The sequence below is a fragment of the Dermacentor albipictus genome, chromosome 6 (assembly GCF_038994185.2).
Source record: "Dermacentor albipictus isolate Rhodes 1998 colony chromosome 6, USDA_Dalb.pri_finalv2, whole genome shotgun sequence".
Classification (NCBI taxonomy): domain Eukaryota; kingdom Metazoa; phylum Arthropoda; class Arachnida; order Ixodida; family Ixodidae; genus Dermacentor; species Dermacentor albipictus.
Genome location: NC_091826.1, coordinates 67,631,570 through 67,650,808, shown reverse-complemented (window position 1 = coordinate 67,650,808; position 19,239 = coordinate 67,631,570). Strand labels below are relative to the sequence as shown.

The 19,239-nt window shown below is 49.5% G+C and overlaps 2 protein-coding genes across 5 annotated transcripts in view; one reads left to right on the top strand and one right to left on the bottom strand.

The window, feature by feature from the left end:
• LOC139061150 (FYVE, RhoGEF and PH domain-containing protein 2-like) overlaps window positions 1–10,888 on the bottom strand; it is a 102,666-nt gene extending 91,778 nt beyond the window's left edge. The window contains exon 1 of the mRNA XM_070540772.1: window positions 10,873–10,888. The gene's annotated coding sequence lies outside the window, so the exon portion shown is untranslated. The remainder of the gene's footprint in view (window positions 1–10,872) is intronic.
• LOC139061151 (tyrosine aminotransferase-like) overlaps window positions 1–19,239 on the top strand; it is a 77,627-nt gene that overhangs the window by 46,426 nt on the left and 11,962 nt on the right. The window contains exons 1-3 of one of the 4 annotated variants that reach the window (XM_070540774.1): window positions 11,203–11,270; window positions 11,909–12,169; window positions 13,115–13,170. In XM_070540774.1, the coding sequence (XP_070396875.1) occupies window positions 11,234–11,270; window positions 11,909–12,169; window positions 13,115–13,170 (354 nt within the window). In that variant the 5' untranslated portion in view covers window positions 11,203–11,233. Of the gene's footprint in view, window positions 1–11,202; window positions 11,293–11,908; window positions 12,170–13,114; window positions 13,183–19,239 lie in introns of those variants that run through there. The other 3 variants (XM_070540773.1, XM_070540775.1, XM_070540776.1) reach the window with 3 other exon arrangements.

The window sequence follows — 19,239 nt, the reverse complement described above, 5'->3', positions numbered from 1 at the left end:
CAGGCTGATGATGATGATGATGATGATGACGATATGATTATGATGATGATGATGGTGGTGGTGGTGGTGGTGGTGGTGGTGGTGGTGGTGGTGGTGGTGGTGATGATGATGGAGTTGGTGGGCCCCCCCCCCCCCGAAAAAAAATCCTGGGTACGTGCCTGGTCATCGCTATATTGTTAATCCCGTGTTAATTGTTATGTTATTAATTACTCGTAGGGGGTCACCCTGACAGTATTATGACTCTGAGACCTCCTCCTGTGGTAATGCCGAATGAATAAAACAAATATTCAAACCCTCACTGAGACGCTACCAATTTCCAGCTTGCGTGCAGGGGTGTTTGGGGGCGCTATAGAGTTAAGAGAAAACTTAATTGTCGCCTCCGTGTTAATTAACCTCCACGTCGGCAAATAAGCAGCGTGGCGCAATGCCGCCCACGCACATGCAGCCAACCACGAGGACAAAGTGTGAACGAACTGCTCCAGCGCCGAGGAAAGGAAATGGAAAAAAAAAAGTTCACAAATTTGTTTCCTCGTAGATCCGGTGCTCAGCGCGCTTGGGCCCGAGCGCTTCGCTGCCTCGGCCATGAACCCGAAACGCCGAACCGCTGATGCCAATTTCAGGCCGCGTGCCTGGGGCGACAGGAAACGCAATTTTCTTTCCTTATTTCTACTATTCTCTTCCTTTTTTTTTGCGTGAAGAGCACTTCTTTTTTATTGATGTGAGTTCAAGCCCTGTTTGTTTGCGCGATTCACTTTGCTTGGCTCCAGCTGTGGCGTTGAGTTTCATCAGCTCGGCACAGAACGAGACTGGTAAATCAAACTGTATACACTTCAGTGTTAACAGCGGGAGCTTCAGGGACCGATTTCACAAAGCATTTCGTTCGTAAGTACTGTTTTGTTTTTTTGTTTTGTTTTTTTCGCGTCAGTTGACATTGGTTCGCTGGACATGTGGGGACACCCCAGCGATAGCGCTTGTTATCCGCACCCAGAGCGAGTGATAGCCTTAATCGCCAGTGTAACTACTATCCACCACCACGCTATTGGTCGGCTGCTTTCGCTAATAATATGTGCGACATCATGATTGGTTCGCATCTGCGCTTACAAATGGAAGATCAAACGTAACAAGTACGGGACCGAAACTATAAGCAACGCAAAAGCGAGGATATACGTTCGGAGCTCCGTAGTTTGACTTAATCTAATTCAAACAGAACAATGTCTCTCTTGAACAAGAGTCTACGGCTGTATATAGTGCCCTATGGTGCAGATCTAGCGTTCAGTCGACCCTGGAATCGCAGGGGGATTTTCTCCGCAAAGTGGCATCAACAACATTCACGCATGTTGCAATACGCTAGCCAACACCCTTGCAATCAAGCAGGAAGCTCGGCTCCGCGCAGTCAAACTGCCAGCGATCGTTGGCTTGAACTTGTCTCACGGCTTCTTCTGTCTAGTCCAGCAAATGCAAATGGCCCATCACAATCAAGGCAGCGATACTTACATTCGCAGTAGCGCTCCACACGCAACATCGCAATCGAATACGAGCGCGCCCATTCAATCTCAACGCAACTGCATTCCTGGTTAGAAATTCCCTCGCGTTCTCTGCCATTCCAGTTCGGTTATCAAGCAGCGAGTGACCCTTTCGCATTTGCGGCAGCGATACGGATTAGCACTTCACAGAGAGGCTAGCGAAAACACAGGAAAGCGCCCATTCAATCGCAACACGGAGCTGTATTTCTCGAGGGGTCAGTGCTCTTCGACTCCGGCTCACCTCATGGCGCTGTTCCTCGCGGTGTTCCACTTCGCGTCGACGCAGCTGGTGCTCCGCTTTTCTTTTTCACGGGCACAAACACGTAGCGACCACTCCGCAACCCCTGGTAACGCGCCACGCGAGATTCACAACCCAACAACGGTTTCGCTACATCGCGCGCACAGCGGCAACCGGCCCACTACTGCGTCGACGCGGCGGTGTCGTCTGTTCGCCCGGCAAAGCCGGGGGCCGCTACCAGCCGCGATACCCGAATGTTGTCGCTCGCGGTGCACACGCAGCCAGTGGCTTGGGGCGAGCGGGGCGAGCGAGCGGGAGGGGAAACCGACATCGATCGCTCGGAAGCGGCGTGCTCGACGCGGCGCCGCGTCGAGCAGGACGGTGCTGACGCCGCCGCGACGCCAGCGCTGCCAACCGCCCGCGATGTGCTGCGCGCTGCTGGGCTCCCGCCACGTCATGCGGGCCGACGGATTCCAGGGATCTCGGGGCGGCACGCGGCGCGCGAGATTAGAAAACGGCGTCTCCCCGCACCGCGTGGTGCCGGCGAGGGTGTGTAGTCGTTATGCAAAGAGCGTTACTCCACACGCGCACCCCTCGAACGAACCCCCCCCCCCCCCCTCCTACTACCACCCCAGTGACCCTCCTCCTGCCACTGAACAGAACTCCCGGGAGCCGCTTCTCTGGTAGGTACGCACAAAAAGTACACATACCCCAACCCCGATTCCGCTATGCCCCGTACGTCCGTCCCTCCCGTAATCTCTGATGCTCTGGGAGTCAAATGCGAAAGCGTAACGGTGTACATCCTTTAAACAAACAAACGTCGGCGATTCGGAAGGGAAGGCGTAATAACGAGTAAAAGGGTTGAGGGCTGAGGGAACCCCGTCGTATACCACCGGTGTTCCCCTACGCGAACGCAGCTGCCGGATGTTACGCCCAACTCATTGACGCTCGCCTCGACACCCTCGTGCTGCAAGGCCCACATCTTCGATGTCGAGCGAAGCGAAAAAAAAAAATAAATTCAGGGAAACACAAAACGTGGTAGCAGTGGCGTAGCTAGGTCGTCTGGCACCCGGGGCCCATAGGTCTTCTCCTCTCCCTCCCCCCCCCCTACAGGTGTAGTCGAGGATATCAACAATTTCCGGGTGTCTTCAGACGTATATAACAGCCCCTCCCACCACCCCCTGGCCCCTTGCACCCGGGGCCCACGCCCCCGCACCTCCCCCCCCCCCCCCTGTTGCTACCCCACTGCACGGTGGTAGTGTATGAAACAAACAGAAAAGAACTGCTATAGCGTCGTAAACATGTCAGATGCATTCCTTTGTTTTTTTTAGACCTGTTTTCTCCAAAGAGAAGGTGAATCTCATGAATAACAATAAAGTCAAGGCTGCCTACTATAAAGGCAAACGTTGCTTCCGAACATCTTTCCTCGGTCAAAAGAATATTCAGATTTGATTACAATGTTTGGAGGGGCTAGTTGGTTCATTCGAATGATCGATCGCTAAATGTTAAGTGGTGTAGCGCGAAGCAGGGCATAGGGGACACAGAAAAGACGAGGACGAACTCTTGCTGCCGACTGAAACTTATCTTTTGATACAGAAGTTTCTATAGAAAACCAGAGCCAGAAGATGCGGACATGTGACACAAAACAGAGGTACCATCATCGACCACTGTACGCGCCGACGTTGTCTGTAAATGCCAACTCCCTTTGCGATAAGGCCAGGCATGGCTTCCTTATGCATGGACGTCGTTCACATGCCCCGCTAGCTGCTTCGACGACGATGCGCGTTCGGTCGCATTTCGCTCTTGTCTATAGCATCGGGACGGTGCTCTTAAAGAGGGAGACATTGACACGTGTACTTATCTATACCTTTCCTCGGGGGCTGCATTTCACCCACTGATAATTTAATGTCATCGCTCAGCGCAAGACGCGCCTGCGAGATTGGAACTTTCTGGAATGTTATCGATGGTTCTATCCGTTGTCTCTTATCACTGAAACCTGTGTAATCTGATCGTATGTGCGACGTGAATTGGGTAGCACTTACTGGAAGGCACACGGGCGCCAGCGTTTTTTCGGGGACGTTCGATGGCTCGTGTATAAAAGCCGACGCGCTTGACTGGCAGATGTTCGACGATCACCGACCGTGTTCGCCGCTATCGTTGTGATTTGAGTGTAACTTGCTTTCTTGTGGGCACGAATTCGCCCAATAGAAGCCAGCTTCGTCATTCACAGTATTGCTACTGCGCTATATATATATATATATATATAGAGAGAGAGAGAGAGAGAGAGAGAGAGAGAGAGCGCAGTGTTCTCTGTTCTGTATATATATATATATATATATATATATATATATATATATATATATATATATATATATATATATATATATATATATATATATATTATGTGTGTGCTTAAATAGCAATTTGTTTCCCTATTTCGTAGCAGTAAATGCTGTTTAATTTGCACTAAAAAAATCCAAGATAGCTTCGCCTATCACCGATTCCCAGATATGGTAATATATAGTAACATATTGTAATAAGCGTAACAGCTTCGCCTTTTTTTAAATGTTAGACTAGCTTTCTTCTTAGTTACTTTTCAGTGACTTAGTTAAGCCGAAAGTTTGCTGTGGCAAAATTTCTGAAAGAACTTCCGCAAAGCTCAAAGCCTAAATGCTTATATTTGTACGAACGAGTAGAAATGGGTGTCTCTTCACCGTCTCTTCGAAAAGCGTACCGAAGAACGTAATAGTAAGCGAAGTTGATACATCAAAGCTGATTCTTTTTTAGAGATGTGATGTCGAGTCTTGGAAAATCAGGGTATCGCTTCCCTTCTGCATATTCTCATCCCTGACCCGACACCTGAGACGGTAGTTGAACGCTATAGCTTAAAAACATAATAAGAAATAAGTCTACGAACAGTGTTCTGGTCAAGTCACCTTCACCATCGTCACTTAAAACTGAGCCTTTCGGGCCCCAAGCTCTGGTCCGCAAACAGTCAGCAACACCAGGTCGAGGCACAGCTTCGAAACGAAGCCGGTTCGGCGAGTACGTTGGTAACAAGGACAACACTTCTCGCTTCGTGGTGCCACGTTATGGAGACGGTGACAAGTAAGACAGTGCCGAAACTGCGGGAAACGAATCCTAACTGTTAAATAATGGGCCGAACGCGTGTCCAGAGAAGCAAGTAAAGCGCAAAGCGCAACGATAGCGGCAAGCATATAGTCGTTAGTCATCGCATTTTGGTCTCACAGGCCAAGTCCTTCCGCCGTTCATATGTGTACCACAGTACATTCGAGAATATGTACTAGTGCTGGCTTACATTCGCGCATCCAAAGTCGCATTCCACACGAACTGCAACGCGGAGCCCACAGCTACAGAATGGGGCTCAAAGACTGCAGGGTGACGGTGATGCATGAATGCGCACAGACACACACAAAAGAAAGGTTTAATAAATACCAGTAATTGAAACGATGTTTATTTCTCCTCTTCTTCTTTCTTTCTTTCCTTTTTCTTTTTATTTATTTATTATTATTATTATTCTTTTTTTTTTTTGCACGTCGAGACGCCGCCGTCAGTCTTAGGGACTCCTTCGACCGTGGGCACCGTGTTACAGCTCATACAGAGCGCGACTGTACAACAGCATTCGCGTGGCATGCGCATCCTGAGAGAGCAACGTACTTTTTTTTTTTGCTGCACAATCTGCGATTACAATCGAGGAACATTCGGAACGTGTGCAGCAGGCGGGCGTTGCGCCTAGCGACGAATCGATCAATCGATGACCGCGACGATTCGCTGGCAAGACGGTTCCCGTCCGAAATCAAAAGCATCGGACGCGTCGCAGCGGTTCTCGAGTGCACGGTGACCTCTAGAATGGCACGCGTATACGTTGTTATTCTTTATTCCCGTGCACTGTTTTCCACCGGTTAGCCACTGCTACAAAGTTATAGCTCGACGCAAGACGCGCCCATATCTATGGGAACTTTCTCGATTCTTAGTCGCCGATTGTGTAGCGAAAAGATATTGTCCAACCGTATTCCAGTGTGCGAGCACCTGCAGTTACGACGAGTCGTGTATATATATATATATATATATATATATATATATATATATATATATATATATATATATATATATATATATCCGACGGGCTTGACCCACAATTAAGATTTCAACGATTTCGCCGCTGCCGTTGCGATTTGCACGTCGTTTGCTTTGCTGGGGAGCAAGTTAGCCCGACACAGAGTTACATTCTTAAGTACGGCACTTTTGGCTAGTTCTTATTATTCACCGTCGCTATTCAACGCGACGATATAGCTTGCTAGCAGATGGACCGTGAACCTCGTTCGCGCTGCCTCGTTTGGTGTTGAGGCAGCGCTATTGTGGTCGTGGCCCTCCCCAGCGTCGTTGCCACCACCCGCGGGGTTTCCCGTTTTGGGGAGGGGGGGGGGGGGGGGCAAAACTTGGCAAACCTTTTCGCGCGCGCGCGGAACCGCGGAATGTGCGTATACGCGCGGCAAGGCGCCGCGTGGCTAATTCCGGTGCGACCGCGACGATGCGTGTGCGTCAGAGAAGCCCCACGGCAATGTTCAGATGCTGTGCTGCATAGGCAAGAGGACAACAAACAGAAAGATAGAAACAGTCGAGGGGCTTCAAATATTCCAAAGTGAGAAGTAAATGGCACAATCCCCCCCCCCCGCCCCCAGATATGTGTATTTTCTCTTTTTTGTGTGTGTGTTTCGCTGCGCTTCAAGAGCCGCACAAGAATAAACGGGGAGGCTCTGACATGGTGCTTTAGCATGCGCGAATAACTCTCAAACCAAATAAGGAACGCGCAGCGTGAAACAAGTCGCCAAAGGAGACGAATGACTTTGCAACGAACTCTTTGTTTGACCGCAAGAAAATATCGATCATCATCATCATCATCATCGTAATCATCATCATCCTGTTACGTCTCAACACCACAAAGGCATTAATAAGAACGAGGCAAGCCCCCCCCCCCCCCCCATCCATCAGTGCCTACCATACGTCAACGCAGCGTGGACACCGACTGCTGACGGGTCCACAAAAGTCTTCAACCCCCCCCCCCACCACCACTACCTCACAACCTGAGCTAATGATCGGGGGGAGGGGGGGGGGGCAACGTCAAATGCTACCGAAGAACGACGGCGACCTTGAATTCGCAGGTTGTTATCCTGCAGCGTATTCCATAGCATCGGGCTTCGGAGGCGGGGTTACTGCGGAGCGCTGCGATAGCATGGGCGCGGTATCCCAACGGATTCGACGATTGTGGTTTGCTGCCAAACAGTCCTTAGATTCCCTGGTCGACTGGCCTAGGGAAGGTTACGGTATTAAACGCGGTGGCTTTTTGTGCAGTAGGACCAGCTGTACCGAAGCTCATCTGCATTGATTCCTCTTGTGGCGCTACTCAGCGTCCTACCTTCGGTTAGGTGTAAGTACCCGCACCTACGGTTAAAACATGCCAGCCACCCCACAGCATACGTGGACACTTGCCCGTGGTGCGGAGGCCAGCCAACTCTCGTCCACATTACGTAGGAATGCGAGCTCAGGCCGCTAAGAAAATTAATAAGCCTCACGTTCAGGCGCGGAAATTCACGACGGAGAATTGGGAGACCTGGCTCACCAGCGAGGAAAAGGAGGCTCAATTAAGATGCACTTCCTCGACCAAGAACGGCGGCCTGCTCAGGCCAGTAGAGCCCTGGGCTAAGGGCCCCACACGCCTGCTTGAAAGAGTCTTTCCTTATACAATAAACGTTTTTTCTATTCAATTCTTGTGGCTGCCACTCGAGTTGCACTTTGGACAACTGAAGACAGTCTAGGGAGTTTTTTCGCAGCGAGTGCTCTCACCATTCAAATAGTTTACGACGTCTTCAACACCGTTTCAACGCAAATATATTTCTAACTCTTAGTAGTTTTTATCCGGCTCCGTCACCTCTTGGCACTGTTTAATTCCGTACTTCGCCGCCACTCCAAACTCCGCTAAGGCGCGTTCCCTTGTGTTACAGGCGGGGCCATTGTTAATCTCACTGCGCCACCTCCATTCGAACGTCGGTTAGCCGTCTCTAGAGAGTGAGTGAGTATGGACTTTATTGGAAAACAATGTATTGAAGGGTAACCTTCTGGTTAGGCAGCCACGAGCCCCTGGGCCCGGATAGGCTCCTTCAGCTCCCTTGAGGACCTTGGCGTGCAGGTCAGGGTCGGCGCTGAGCAACACGGCCTCCCACTGCTCAGTATTGCTTATATAGTGATTTGTGTGATTTTCTGCTGGGCACGACCACATAATATGGAAGAGATCCGCTTTTTTCTTGCAATGGTTACATGTATTAGGGTATTGGTCCGGGTAGTAGTGGTGATAGGCTACGGGGTTGGGGTAGGTGTTTCTCTGAAGTCGTTTCCAAGCTACTTCTTGTCGCTTGTTAAACGATTTGTGTGCTGGCGGATACACTGCCCTGGCTAACCTGTAGTGCTGAGTTATTTCCTGGTAACTGACCATGCGATCCCTCTATATGATCCTAGCGGGAGGCGTCCGGGGGCTCGGTTGGCGAGCCCTCGAGTTGCTCTAAAAAAATTTTAGGCCCGACGTTTTATGTGCCCAAACCACGATATTTAAGAGGCGCGCCGTAGTGGGCTATAGCCCGTGTTAATTTCGACTGCCTGGAGTCCTTCAACTTGCACCCAATGCAAGACACTGAGGGTGTTTTTGCATTTCGCCACCGTCGAAACGCGGCCGCCGATGTCCCCCGAGCTTAGCAGCGCAACTCCAAAGCCACTATACGCCACTACGGTGGGTCGTCCGTCTCTCCCTTGAGCACTGTCACCTGAAGAAATCCGGTCTTAATAACGTGGGAACAATGTTGACCAGAGTCTTTTTTTTTAGTGTCGTGAAAACGAAAGAATTACGGCAGAGCCCATCGTAAGATGACTATCGAAGTTAACGCGATTAGCGTTCAAGCAACGTAGCGACCGCGTAGTGATACACCACATTGCCTAAGGCATCTTTATTTAGAAGCTGCAGTGCTGCTTCTGAGATTTCAAGTGCTATGACTATATGCGACATGCATTGTCTCCGTGATCGGACCGCTTCGCTATGACAATCGATCGGCAGGGTCGTTCATGAGGATGACGACAGGATGGCGACTGTATATGCCGACGACGTATGGAGCGACTACGATGGAACTACGAAAGAAAGAATGACGTCGACGCAAGGACGAAGGCTGTATGACGACGATGGCAAGAACACAATGGGATGATAATTTCGAAGGGATGACAATAGTACAACGACCAAGCAGTGACGACGCTGGAATGAAAACGAAGGATGACGTCGACCGTATGACGACAATAGCGCGACAAGGACTGTATGACGACGATGGTATCATGAGAATCAGACGAGGAAGCTGGAATGCCGACAACGAAATGACCACGACGACATCCCGGCGGTGATATGAGAACGAATGTACACGAAGGCGCAATCACGGCGAAGCCGTGCACGGTGACATAAGCAGGATCGGTTGACAAAATCACAATTATAACATAATGAAGAAGAAGAAATGACGTCGATCGATTGATCAAGGTGGTATGATGACGATGGCATGACGACAGCTGGATGACATTTCTGAAATGATGGCGATGGTACGAGAACAGCATGACGGCGACTGTATATAACGAAAATGGCGAGAATCGGCATGGCGAGAATCGGAAGACGAAGCTAGAATGGCGACGATGGAACTGATCACGACAACGGTATGAGAACAAAGGCATGACAATGCCGTATGTCGACGACGCAATTACGATGATGACACGACAACGATGGGATATAATCACGACTGAATGACGACAGCGTGATTACAATGGAATGACATCGATGTGACTGTGATAATGGCATAAAAATGACGACATGACGACAATTCGATGACGTTTATGAAATGATGGCGATGGCACGACAGATAACGGGATGACCACACGTGTTAATACACGCGTGGTCATCCGACCACGACGGCATCATGACCCCATGGACATGCGTAGTGGCGCAGGTTAGCAGACAACTTCGGTCACATGGCGTAAGAGAATGGATAGATGGATAGTTAGAGAGCTAGATAGAGAGACAAAACGCGCCTGAAGCGTGCAAAGGATGATAACCACATTAAAAAGAATTCACCGACGATTACGATACCTCCTATGCGAAATTTAAGTGCACCCCTATACGTGCTTGCATTTCGAGATATATTGAAGCAAAGAATTTTAGAGAGACACGCAGCAGAGCGGGCAATCGCTGGAAATCTGATCTTCGAGTCAAGCGCGTCGGCTTTTATACATGACTCGTCAGAGGTTCCAGTGTAATTGCTGGTGCAGCTTGACTTCCAGAAAATACAAAACAATTCGCGTCGCACATGCAATGGCCATTAGGAGCTGCGCTCTAAAAGGGGGAAATGACTGGCATTGGAATATTTTGTCCTTCACTCGACTGGTCTTTTTCTTTAATATTGCCTCATTTGGTGCCTATTTATCTGGCCGAGTTTTTAGCAGTTCTCCTAGCTGTACGTAAATTAGACCAAATGACTACAACAGCTGCTATTCTTAATGATTCCCTTTCTGTAGGCTCTTCCCTTACCGCTAATAATGATTCACCCATGCTAAACCTCTTTCACTTGCTAGTTCCTGCCCATGTGCAATGTGTTCATTTGATTTGGGTGCATGGTCATAAAGGTTCGTTCTTTAATGAAACTGCCGATTCACTGGCAAAGACATCACTTTCCGGCCCTGTTCTTCCTATTCTATCAGTGACAGCACAGATCACGGCGGCAACATTTCGGATGCGATCAATTAGAATAGCCTTATCAAACCCAGATCTGACTGCGTCTCCAGATTATAAGCACTTGGTAGTTCTCTGGCACAGCGAATCCTCTAACGCAAAGATGCTTGAGGTCTCTCTCACCAAGTTACGTTGCCGCCTTCCCTCCATGAATTTCTACTTACACAGGCCGGGTTTGGCTCCCTCCCCCATCTCCTCGTTTTGTAATGAAGAGGAGACGATGCATCACTTTCTTCTATCTTGTCGCCGCTTTACTGCGGCAAGAGAAAGATTGTTGGAAATACCTTTTCGAGGACTTGGCCTGAACCCGCTATTCTTTCGTTCGTGGCGTCCACTTTAGGATTCAGCCACAGGGATGGTTGCTTCGCTGTCCAAACAATTCTTACAGAATCCAAGCGAATGCCATGCTAAATTCTAGCTTTCTTTTCACTTTTAAAATAATTATTTCTCATTCGATATGACTTTCCTGATTTTATTTTAACGGATAATTCTACGCTATTAAATGCTATTTCCCTAGATATTAGGAGATTTATGCTCCATATTAATTTGGAATAATCCACTAATTTCCTGGCCAATCCCCGATCGTGGGTAGAAGCCACACACGCGATAGGCAACAGCAACAACAACGACAAGGAGGAGTAGCGTATGGTGGACGCTGGTGGTCACTGGTACCGTTTATCCGGTAACTGAAGAGCACTACCAATGTACGCTAACCTATACGCAGCGCATTACTGCTGTATCGTGGCCTGCCTCCCTCTACTTTCCCATAAACCGACGGACACCGCTGACCTAGAATTTGCATAGAGCTGCAGTTCTTATCGTCTTTAGTTTTATGGTGTTCCTAATAGCATGGCCGGGTATAAGCCAGGCCTAACTGGTGCTTGGGCCCGAACCGAACCCGGAGCTCCTAAACCCGAAAACGGGCCGAGCCCGCGCACTGCTTGATTTGATTTGGCTTGCCTTCCACGATGGCGCATAACAACTGCGGGGGGGATTGGGCAAGATATCGATGGTATCGATGGTATCAGGAAATTGCTGTTGATACTAAAATTGGTAAAACTGTCAGGAGGAAGTGAATAAAAAAGAATAATGTAAGCAGAACTTAAGAAAATCTCCTTGAAACAACTATAGATTCCTCCACGGCTGAGCAAACATCCCTCTAAGCTGGACTTCGTCGTCTTCACTTGGCGCTGTCGAAAGCAAATCGACGTCAACCTTTCCTGTGCTCGTGCCATTCGATCGCGTTCCGCGACATCTTTTCTCGCCCTCTCTCCTCACCCCGCGTCTCGACGACACTGTTCTCTTTCGTCGGCCACGCAGCGTTGCCGCAGACAAGGTGCAGGATGACAGGGAGGACTTCGTGGAACGCCCCGCCGTCCCTGTACGCCACCACCGCCAACAACCCGGTCCACGGCTTCGTCGAGAGGTCGGACCTGGTCCCCAACGCCAAGAAGAAGGTCATCCCCCTCTCGATAGGCGACCCCACCGTGTTCGGCAACTTGTTGCCGTGCGAGGAAGTTCTGGCACCCGTCGTGGACAGCCTCCGGAACCCGAAGAACTACGGCTACATACCCTGCACGGGTGAGCGAAGAACGCCCGTGTTAGCTTTATGTGACTGCGTGCACGACGTCGGGCGGGTCAACCAGACATAGCTGTCCGTATACGACGCGACAGTCAGGTCACGGCTTATTTTAGCACGAAAGCTTAAGGTTAGACCAGGTCAGGTCCGGTCGGGTCTAGTCGACCGAGACAGGGGCGCCACGTGAGAAACAGCTCTGCCGGCCTGGAAATACGCTTCCTAAACACCCGAGTGTTCGTACGATTTGCTGTCGGTAATTACCGCTGTCACCACTTCGCCACTGCGTTCGGCACGCTCTACAAACGCGTCTGTTCGCACCTGCACCAAAACTGCTGCGGTCATCGCGGCGTACACATAGCAATTTCCGGTTGACCCGTACAACGTCGTACAGATAGACAGTCCACTAATATATATACCACCTAGACCGTTAAGCGATCTAATCTCTATTCAAGTTGATTCTTATTCGCTACTGCTATGTTATAAACTGTGTGCACAAATCATTGCGTTTGCTTCCGTTAACTCGTTCCACAGTTTCGCGCCCTCGCTGGCGTCAGCAGTGCGTTAGATATTTTTTCTTTAACCATTTGTACTACCACCAGAGCCCCCATGGTCGTTGCGCATAACGCGACGAACTGTACAGGTAGCAGGTGCTAAGAATGGCACGCGCCACCGTTGACAATGCGGCCCAGGTTGATCTTTTCACTCGGAAGCGAAAATCAGGGCTCGACAGGCTTGAACTGTCAAAACATTGTAGCCCATCGGTTCCCAGTCTTAGCGTTCATTACGTGTACTAAGATAATGTCGTTCTGGAGCGCCGACATGGTAACATACTGGCCCTTGTACTTACCAGCGTGTTACCAATGTAACACCCTATGCGGGTATATCGTCACGTAAGCAGCGACCTGTGAACATTCTTCTGGCGTTTCGTATCATTCCTTTACCTCCAGGATTACCGGCAGCCAAGGAGGCCATTGCTGAATATTCGTCGAACGCTGGACTCAAGGTGAAACCAGAGGTTGGTGTGTTTGTCCGAAGAAAACGTGAGCGCATGATTTCAATAACCCGCAGCGCGTGTACTTAGATATAGGATGCCTAATTAGTCTATTTGGGAAAAGGACATAATGGAAAGGGCACAAGCTTAGCCAATAGCCGCTTGAGCCCCTGTCATATGACCATGGGGTAGCAAGGTGGAGCATCCGAAACACGTGCGGCGGCCATAGAACAAGCGGCAAGACGCAATTCGCTTGTCACCTTTCGCCAGATAACCTTGGCGCTGCGATCGGTCAGGTAACATAGGAGTGATGACTGGCACATGGATTTGTCCGACCTTTGCGCATCTGGCTTCAGATGTTCTTGTAGCTTTGTTTACTGCGCCTTATCTACATTTATCGGCCTAAATTTCAAAGCGATCCCACCTTTTGAAACGCGAATATGCGCACGTGTGGGCTTAATGCGCGCGGATGCACTTGTAACGGAATATTGTGGCGAAAATAAACACGTTGCGAAGTCACAAAGCCTTTCGATGCCAGCATGACAAAGTTTAGGCGAATCCTTGCAGTAACTATTATTCCCATGCTTGTTGAACCGTCGTGATCGCAGTTCCCGTAGACAATATAGAGCCACAGTTCTCTCTACAGTAATTTTTGTAGATGTCTATCAACAGCACGTTCGGTTAATTGACCAACTATGCGGTTATATATGCAGAACGTGAGACCAGAAACACACGCACTGTACTTAAGGTCTACATGCTCGCGCACGAAGGGTGGTGGTGACCTGAACAGTGACGAATTTCGCGCATTCCTGAAGGGATAGCAACATCCAACCTGGTGCCCTTAGTATGTCTCCCTTGTTTAGTAGCGCTTTTCGTTGCCCCCATTTCTTTCCGCGTTGGGTGGCGACCTCAATACTCGCGAACTCGAATTTCCTGCAACTGGTAAACTGGCTTTTCCACAAGGCGCAAGTGCCTGACGGCTGAGTTTACCGCGCGCGGAAGTACGCTATTGGAGAAAAAAAAAAAGATGTCGCGTTATTGAGAATATACATGGTCTTGTAACACCGACCATGTACACTCGCGAGCAAAGGTCTGGCGGGTGCAGATGCCTTTTTTTCTTCTTTGCAGCCTATAAGCATGCATGCAATATCGAGTGGTGACAGCTACATGTGCCTGTTCAATCAATCTAATTTAATCACGCAATTTAAGGTTGCATTACTGTGCAGTCGGATATTTAAATATTGTGAGGATGGCGTGATATCCAGACTTGCTCGTGACTGTATCTTTGTATATACGTGAGGAGAGGGGAGAGGGGGCGTGCGTGTGCGTATGTGTTTTACTTTCCGTTTTGGAACGTCGCAATGGTCAGCTGGAATCCGCTGCTTGTTTCTAAAGTGCATTCGTCTTCAATGCGATGCCAATTTCCGGACATTCCAGGCGAATTCCCACCGTCGGCGTCGGCGTCCCCGTGATGTTCTGTTTAAATTCCAAGTGCGATTACATTGCGGCCTCACGCCGTATGTTGTAGGTGCGAGCGAAAGCTTTCGATGTTGAGCGGAGAGGGATGGGGGCCTGAAGCGGCGGTGTGTTCTCGCGTTCGCAAAGGAGTTAGGCGGGGAGAGTGCGCGCCAGCTTTCCGTGCTCAGGGGGGGGGGGGGGGAGATGTGCGCACGCTAGAAGGGGGGGGGGTGAGGGGCACGTTAATGCGCCACTGCTCTTCTACTCCAGCTATGGTGGCTGAGTGCGGCCACGTGCGTTCGACCTTGGAGACTATCTGCGCTGGGTTCAAAGGCTAGCCGACCAGGGATCACTGATGGTTTCGTGTGTGCTGTGTTCTCGTTCACCTAGTTCACGCTGAAGTCATCATCATCAGCAGCAGCAGCCTGGTTACGCCCACTGCAAGGCAAAGGCCTCTCCCATATTTCTCCAACAACCCCGGTCGGCATGGCCACTAATTGTGGCCATGCCGTGCCTGCAAACTTCTTAATCTTATCCGCCCACCTAACTTTCTGCCGTCCCCTGCTACGCTTCCCTTCCCTTGGAATCCAGTCCGTAACCCTTAATGACCATCGGTTATCTTCCCTCCTCATTACATGTCCTGCCCATGCCCATTTCTTTTTCTTGATTTCAACTAAGATGTCATTAACTCGCGTTTGTTCCCTCTAAATTGTAATTAAATGCGAATACACGAAAGTCAAAATTATTATTCCTATCATAAAATGGTATATTTTATTTAATTATTTCTAATAGTTTTTTTTTACGCCGTTGTGGCGCTGTCAGCGCAAGACACTATCCGCAAACGCAAAACCCTATTCTAAAACTCTTCACTCCTACGTGCCCCAACGCTAACACCCGCAAAGCTCTTTGGGGCCCCAAACTATTGGGGCCCCTACTCTAAGACTCTCTAATATCTGCCACGAGACGATAATGGGACAAACTGGCACACTCCCGTTCGTGACGCAAGGAAGAAAGACATTATTTGTAGTGGCTAGATCTAGAGCGCACACAACTGCTCTAACTCGTGTTATGTGTGACGGGACGTTATGTGGGTCATTCGTGTCAAAGAAGTGTAATACAGCCAGCCGAATTCGTAACAAAGTGCTTGGGGCCTCCTAAATCCTTCGTTATACAGGTCACTGCATTGTAAAAGTTGCGAAGTGCACAGCTTACACAAGAAAAGGGACGGAGTTATTCCTTCCTTATACAGGTCACTCCATTATAGAGGCGTTCATTGCAGGAAGAGCGACAGAGTTATTCCTTCCTTATACAAGTCATTCCATTCTAGAGGCGTTCATTGCAGAGGGGCTCAACCGTCTTTATAACGAAGTGCTTGCGGGCCTCTGAAATCCTTCGTTATACAGGTCACTTCATTGTAAAGGTTGCGCAGCGCACAGCTCACACAGGAACAGGAACTGAGTTATTAAAGTGAAGCTTTCTTTGCCTCTTACTTCGACTTTCCCACTGCTGCGGCTGTGGCTGCTGCTGTCTGGCACACCACGTCAGGGGGTGGTTAAGAGCGTGTCTACACATGAAAGGAGCTAGTCAGAGAGGAAAGGCGACGTGAGAAACTCGTTTGGACCCCACCACGTCGAATGTGCACAATGCCCTCTGGAGCTCCCTGCGTGTCACCACATTAGTCTCTTGACAGCTGCAGTTATCCGTGACTCCCCTCAGAAGCACTGCAGAAACTGCAGCGCTTCCCTTTCTACTAAGATGCGGGTCCAGAGGGGGCGTAGATAGAACTGATGTAGAGAGGAGGGAGGAGAAGAGGCAGTTCTCATACAAGGAGGAGATGGGAGGGGAGGTGACGTGAGAGGGCAAGGAAACCTTACTGCTATACGGCAGCGGTCGCGGCGAAACTGGATAAGCGTAAGTTCAAGGTACTGTATAGTACATTCCTGCTATTTCTGAAACATAAACGCCATGCAAATATACCAAGCGGACAAATTACGCAAGACATGCTGAAGGAGAGCCGCATTAATAAAAGCGAACCGCAGCGTCCAGGCTACACTACGGAAACGGTCGACCGTTAAATCAACACTTCTGTGCCCGCCGCGTTGGCGTTGCGGCTATGGCATTGCTAGAAGTGGATGATTTGATCCTGACCGCGGCAGCCGTATTTGGACGGGGGCGAAACAGAAAACGCATGTGCAAGTGTTAAAGAACATCACGGTGTCAAAATTAATCCGGAGGCCGCCACTACGGCGTGCCTCATAATTCTGTTGTGGTTTTGGCACGTACCAGCCCCATAATCCAATTCAAGTTAAATACTTCTGTCACGATGCGATGTTCCATGTGAGGCAATAACAATGCTCAACCCTCTCGGAGGTTACGAAATTTGCCGCACAACAACGCCTCAATCAAACATCTCTCACTCTGTGTTGTGTGTACTGCGCAGACAAACAGCAGTGGTGCACGCAATGTAACGTTTAACATCAACTCACCACTCTTGTGTTAGACTAAACGTTGAAGAAATGAAGCTTTCGCCGTCAACATCACCGCTAATTATCGCCAATCAAAGCAAACAGCACAGAAAGTTTCGCTTACATCGATTCCCACTGTGCGTGGGATCTGCATAATCTTCCTTCCTTATACAGGTCATTCCGTTCTGGGAGCGTTTATTGTAGTGGCGTTCGACTGTGGTTACGTCGGCATGTAGATAAGCATGCATACGGTTTCAAAAGTCGCGTTGCTCTGCCCAACGTTTATAGATATCTATAAACGTTGGCTCTGCCTGCAGCGTCAGGGGTTGGGTACAACCCCACGTGACGACAAACTGTGGCCATTGACTGCTATAGGAGCCAAGTGACACACGTGAAAGCCTAAGTGTTATCGCTCATAACCACCGCAGTGACTCTGGCAACCTTTGTAGTCTTTTGGCAAATACTTCGTCGTTGTTTGATTAACGAAACAAAATCAGAGTATTCATGTACCCTTTCGGTAGTAGCAAAAGTCCTTTAGCTCAATACATCCCTTGCAAAGTCCTAAAGAGCACAAACGCGATGCTGAAAGATTTCTTTGCCAAGAACGCGCTTTATGAGGGCCGGAAAGAAACGTACAACTTCGACGTCGGCCCTCATTTGCTAGAAAATTCGCCATACGCGAATGCCACCGTGTAGGTGTGATAATTGCAGTGACCCCAGTTGACGATAAAAAAGGTTCATTGAAGAGTGACACATGCCCACTGGCCCCTGGGACGCATACCCAGTGGTACACATTGCCCCATGGATACGTACCAAGTAGTATGTATTTTACACGCTTTTCATACATTGTCGGTGAATGTATTTCTTGCTTTTCCCCTATTTACATCATTGAGTACGCGACAGTGCTAACGTGTGCAGCAAAATACCATCTGGAATATAAATGCTGGAGCCCCACGTCTTACCGCGGTGTGCTATCTCTGTGGGCGGGATGCATTTGCTTCGCAGTTTGCACTAGTTTTCTACTTTCTATATTACCTGGTTCCATAAATGTTGCCTGCCTCGTACAAGTGGCGACTTTCCTCAAAGGCAGACACTCGAAAATGCGCTTTCCTGTACGTCAGGCCTTAAAACCCGCAGTGCGAAATCACTGGAAGCAGCGTGAGCGGCTTCGAGCCGTCGTCTGCTTCACAAGCCAATGTTCTGACTTCTGCCGCTCGCGGTGCTGTTCGCCAGCACGTCGCTGACGCACCACTGGCGCCTTTAGACGGCCGCCCGGTCGGCCAGCAGCTTGCGGAATATGATTGCACTGATGACACCTCTGCAGCCTCGGGTTAAACTCTTGGTCGCATGACTTTTACGCGGCTGTTTACGTCTTCGTTTCCGGCTGCCATGGGCGTTCCACTTCTAGCCAGCATCTGACAGTATACGTCATGGAGGAAGGAAAAATATAGGATGGAGCATTGCGTCACGCAGCCAGTCTTGGCAAGCGAACCCTCCGTGAAGTCACAGTGGTGGTCCAACACGTGACTTCTTTCGTCGAGATCACGTAGAAGAAGTCGAGATTTGCTTAGACGTTTGGCTCCCAGTAGCTTTGCTGCAGTATATTTTATTTTGTGCGGGTTTGTTCGGCTGCCCTGCCGTGGCTCTGCCTGCAGAGAGGGAACACTAAAACCAACCGCGCACTTTGACGTGCGATGACGTGTTGGCCCGACAAGTTTGGCTTTAATTGCGTTGCGGCATGCTCCCCCCTATCTTATTCCTTCCTCCATGGTCTACGTAGACAGCTAAGGAGAAAGCCGAGACAGCTTCGAGGCCAAGTAACGGAACGCGTTTCTAGCCGTCTGGAAGACGCTTCTGCGACTTGACGCTACCTCGCGGCGGCAGAAAAGAAGTTGAAAAAAGCACAAATTATTTCTGTTCTTGCCCCTGCATACCTATAAAAAACACGATGTGATGTACATTAAGGGCATGGGAAAGCGCGTCTAAGTTTTCTTGTGCGCAGACAACCTTCCCGTGGAGTTTCCAAGCGTTGTGCTCAGCCGCCATTTTGTATAGACAGCAAAGTCGCCTGCATCGTTTTTTACTTCAATGTTGTCTTCGCGAATCGGTGTACTGTGACATATCCGTGAGAACTGACACGAGACTTATGGCCGCTGTC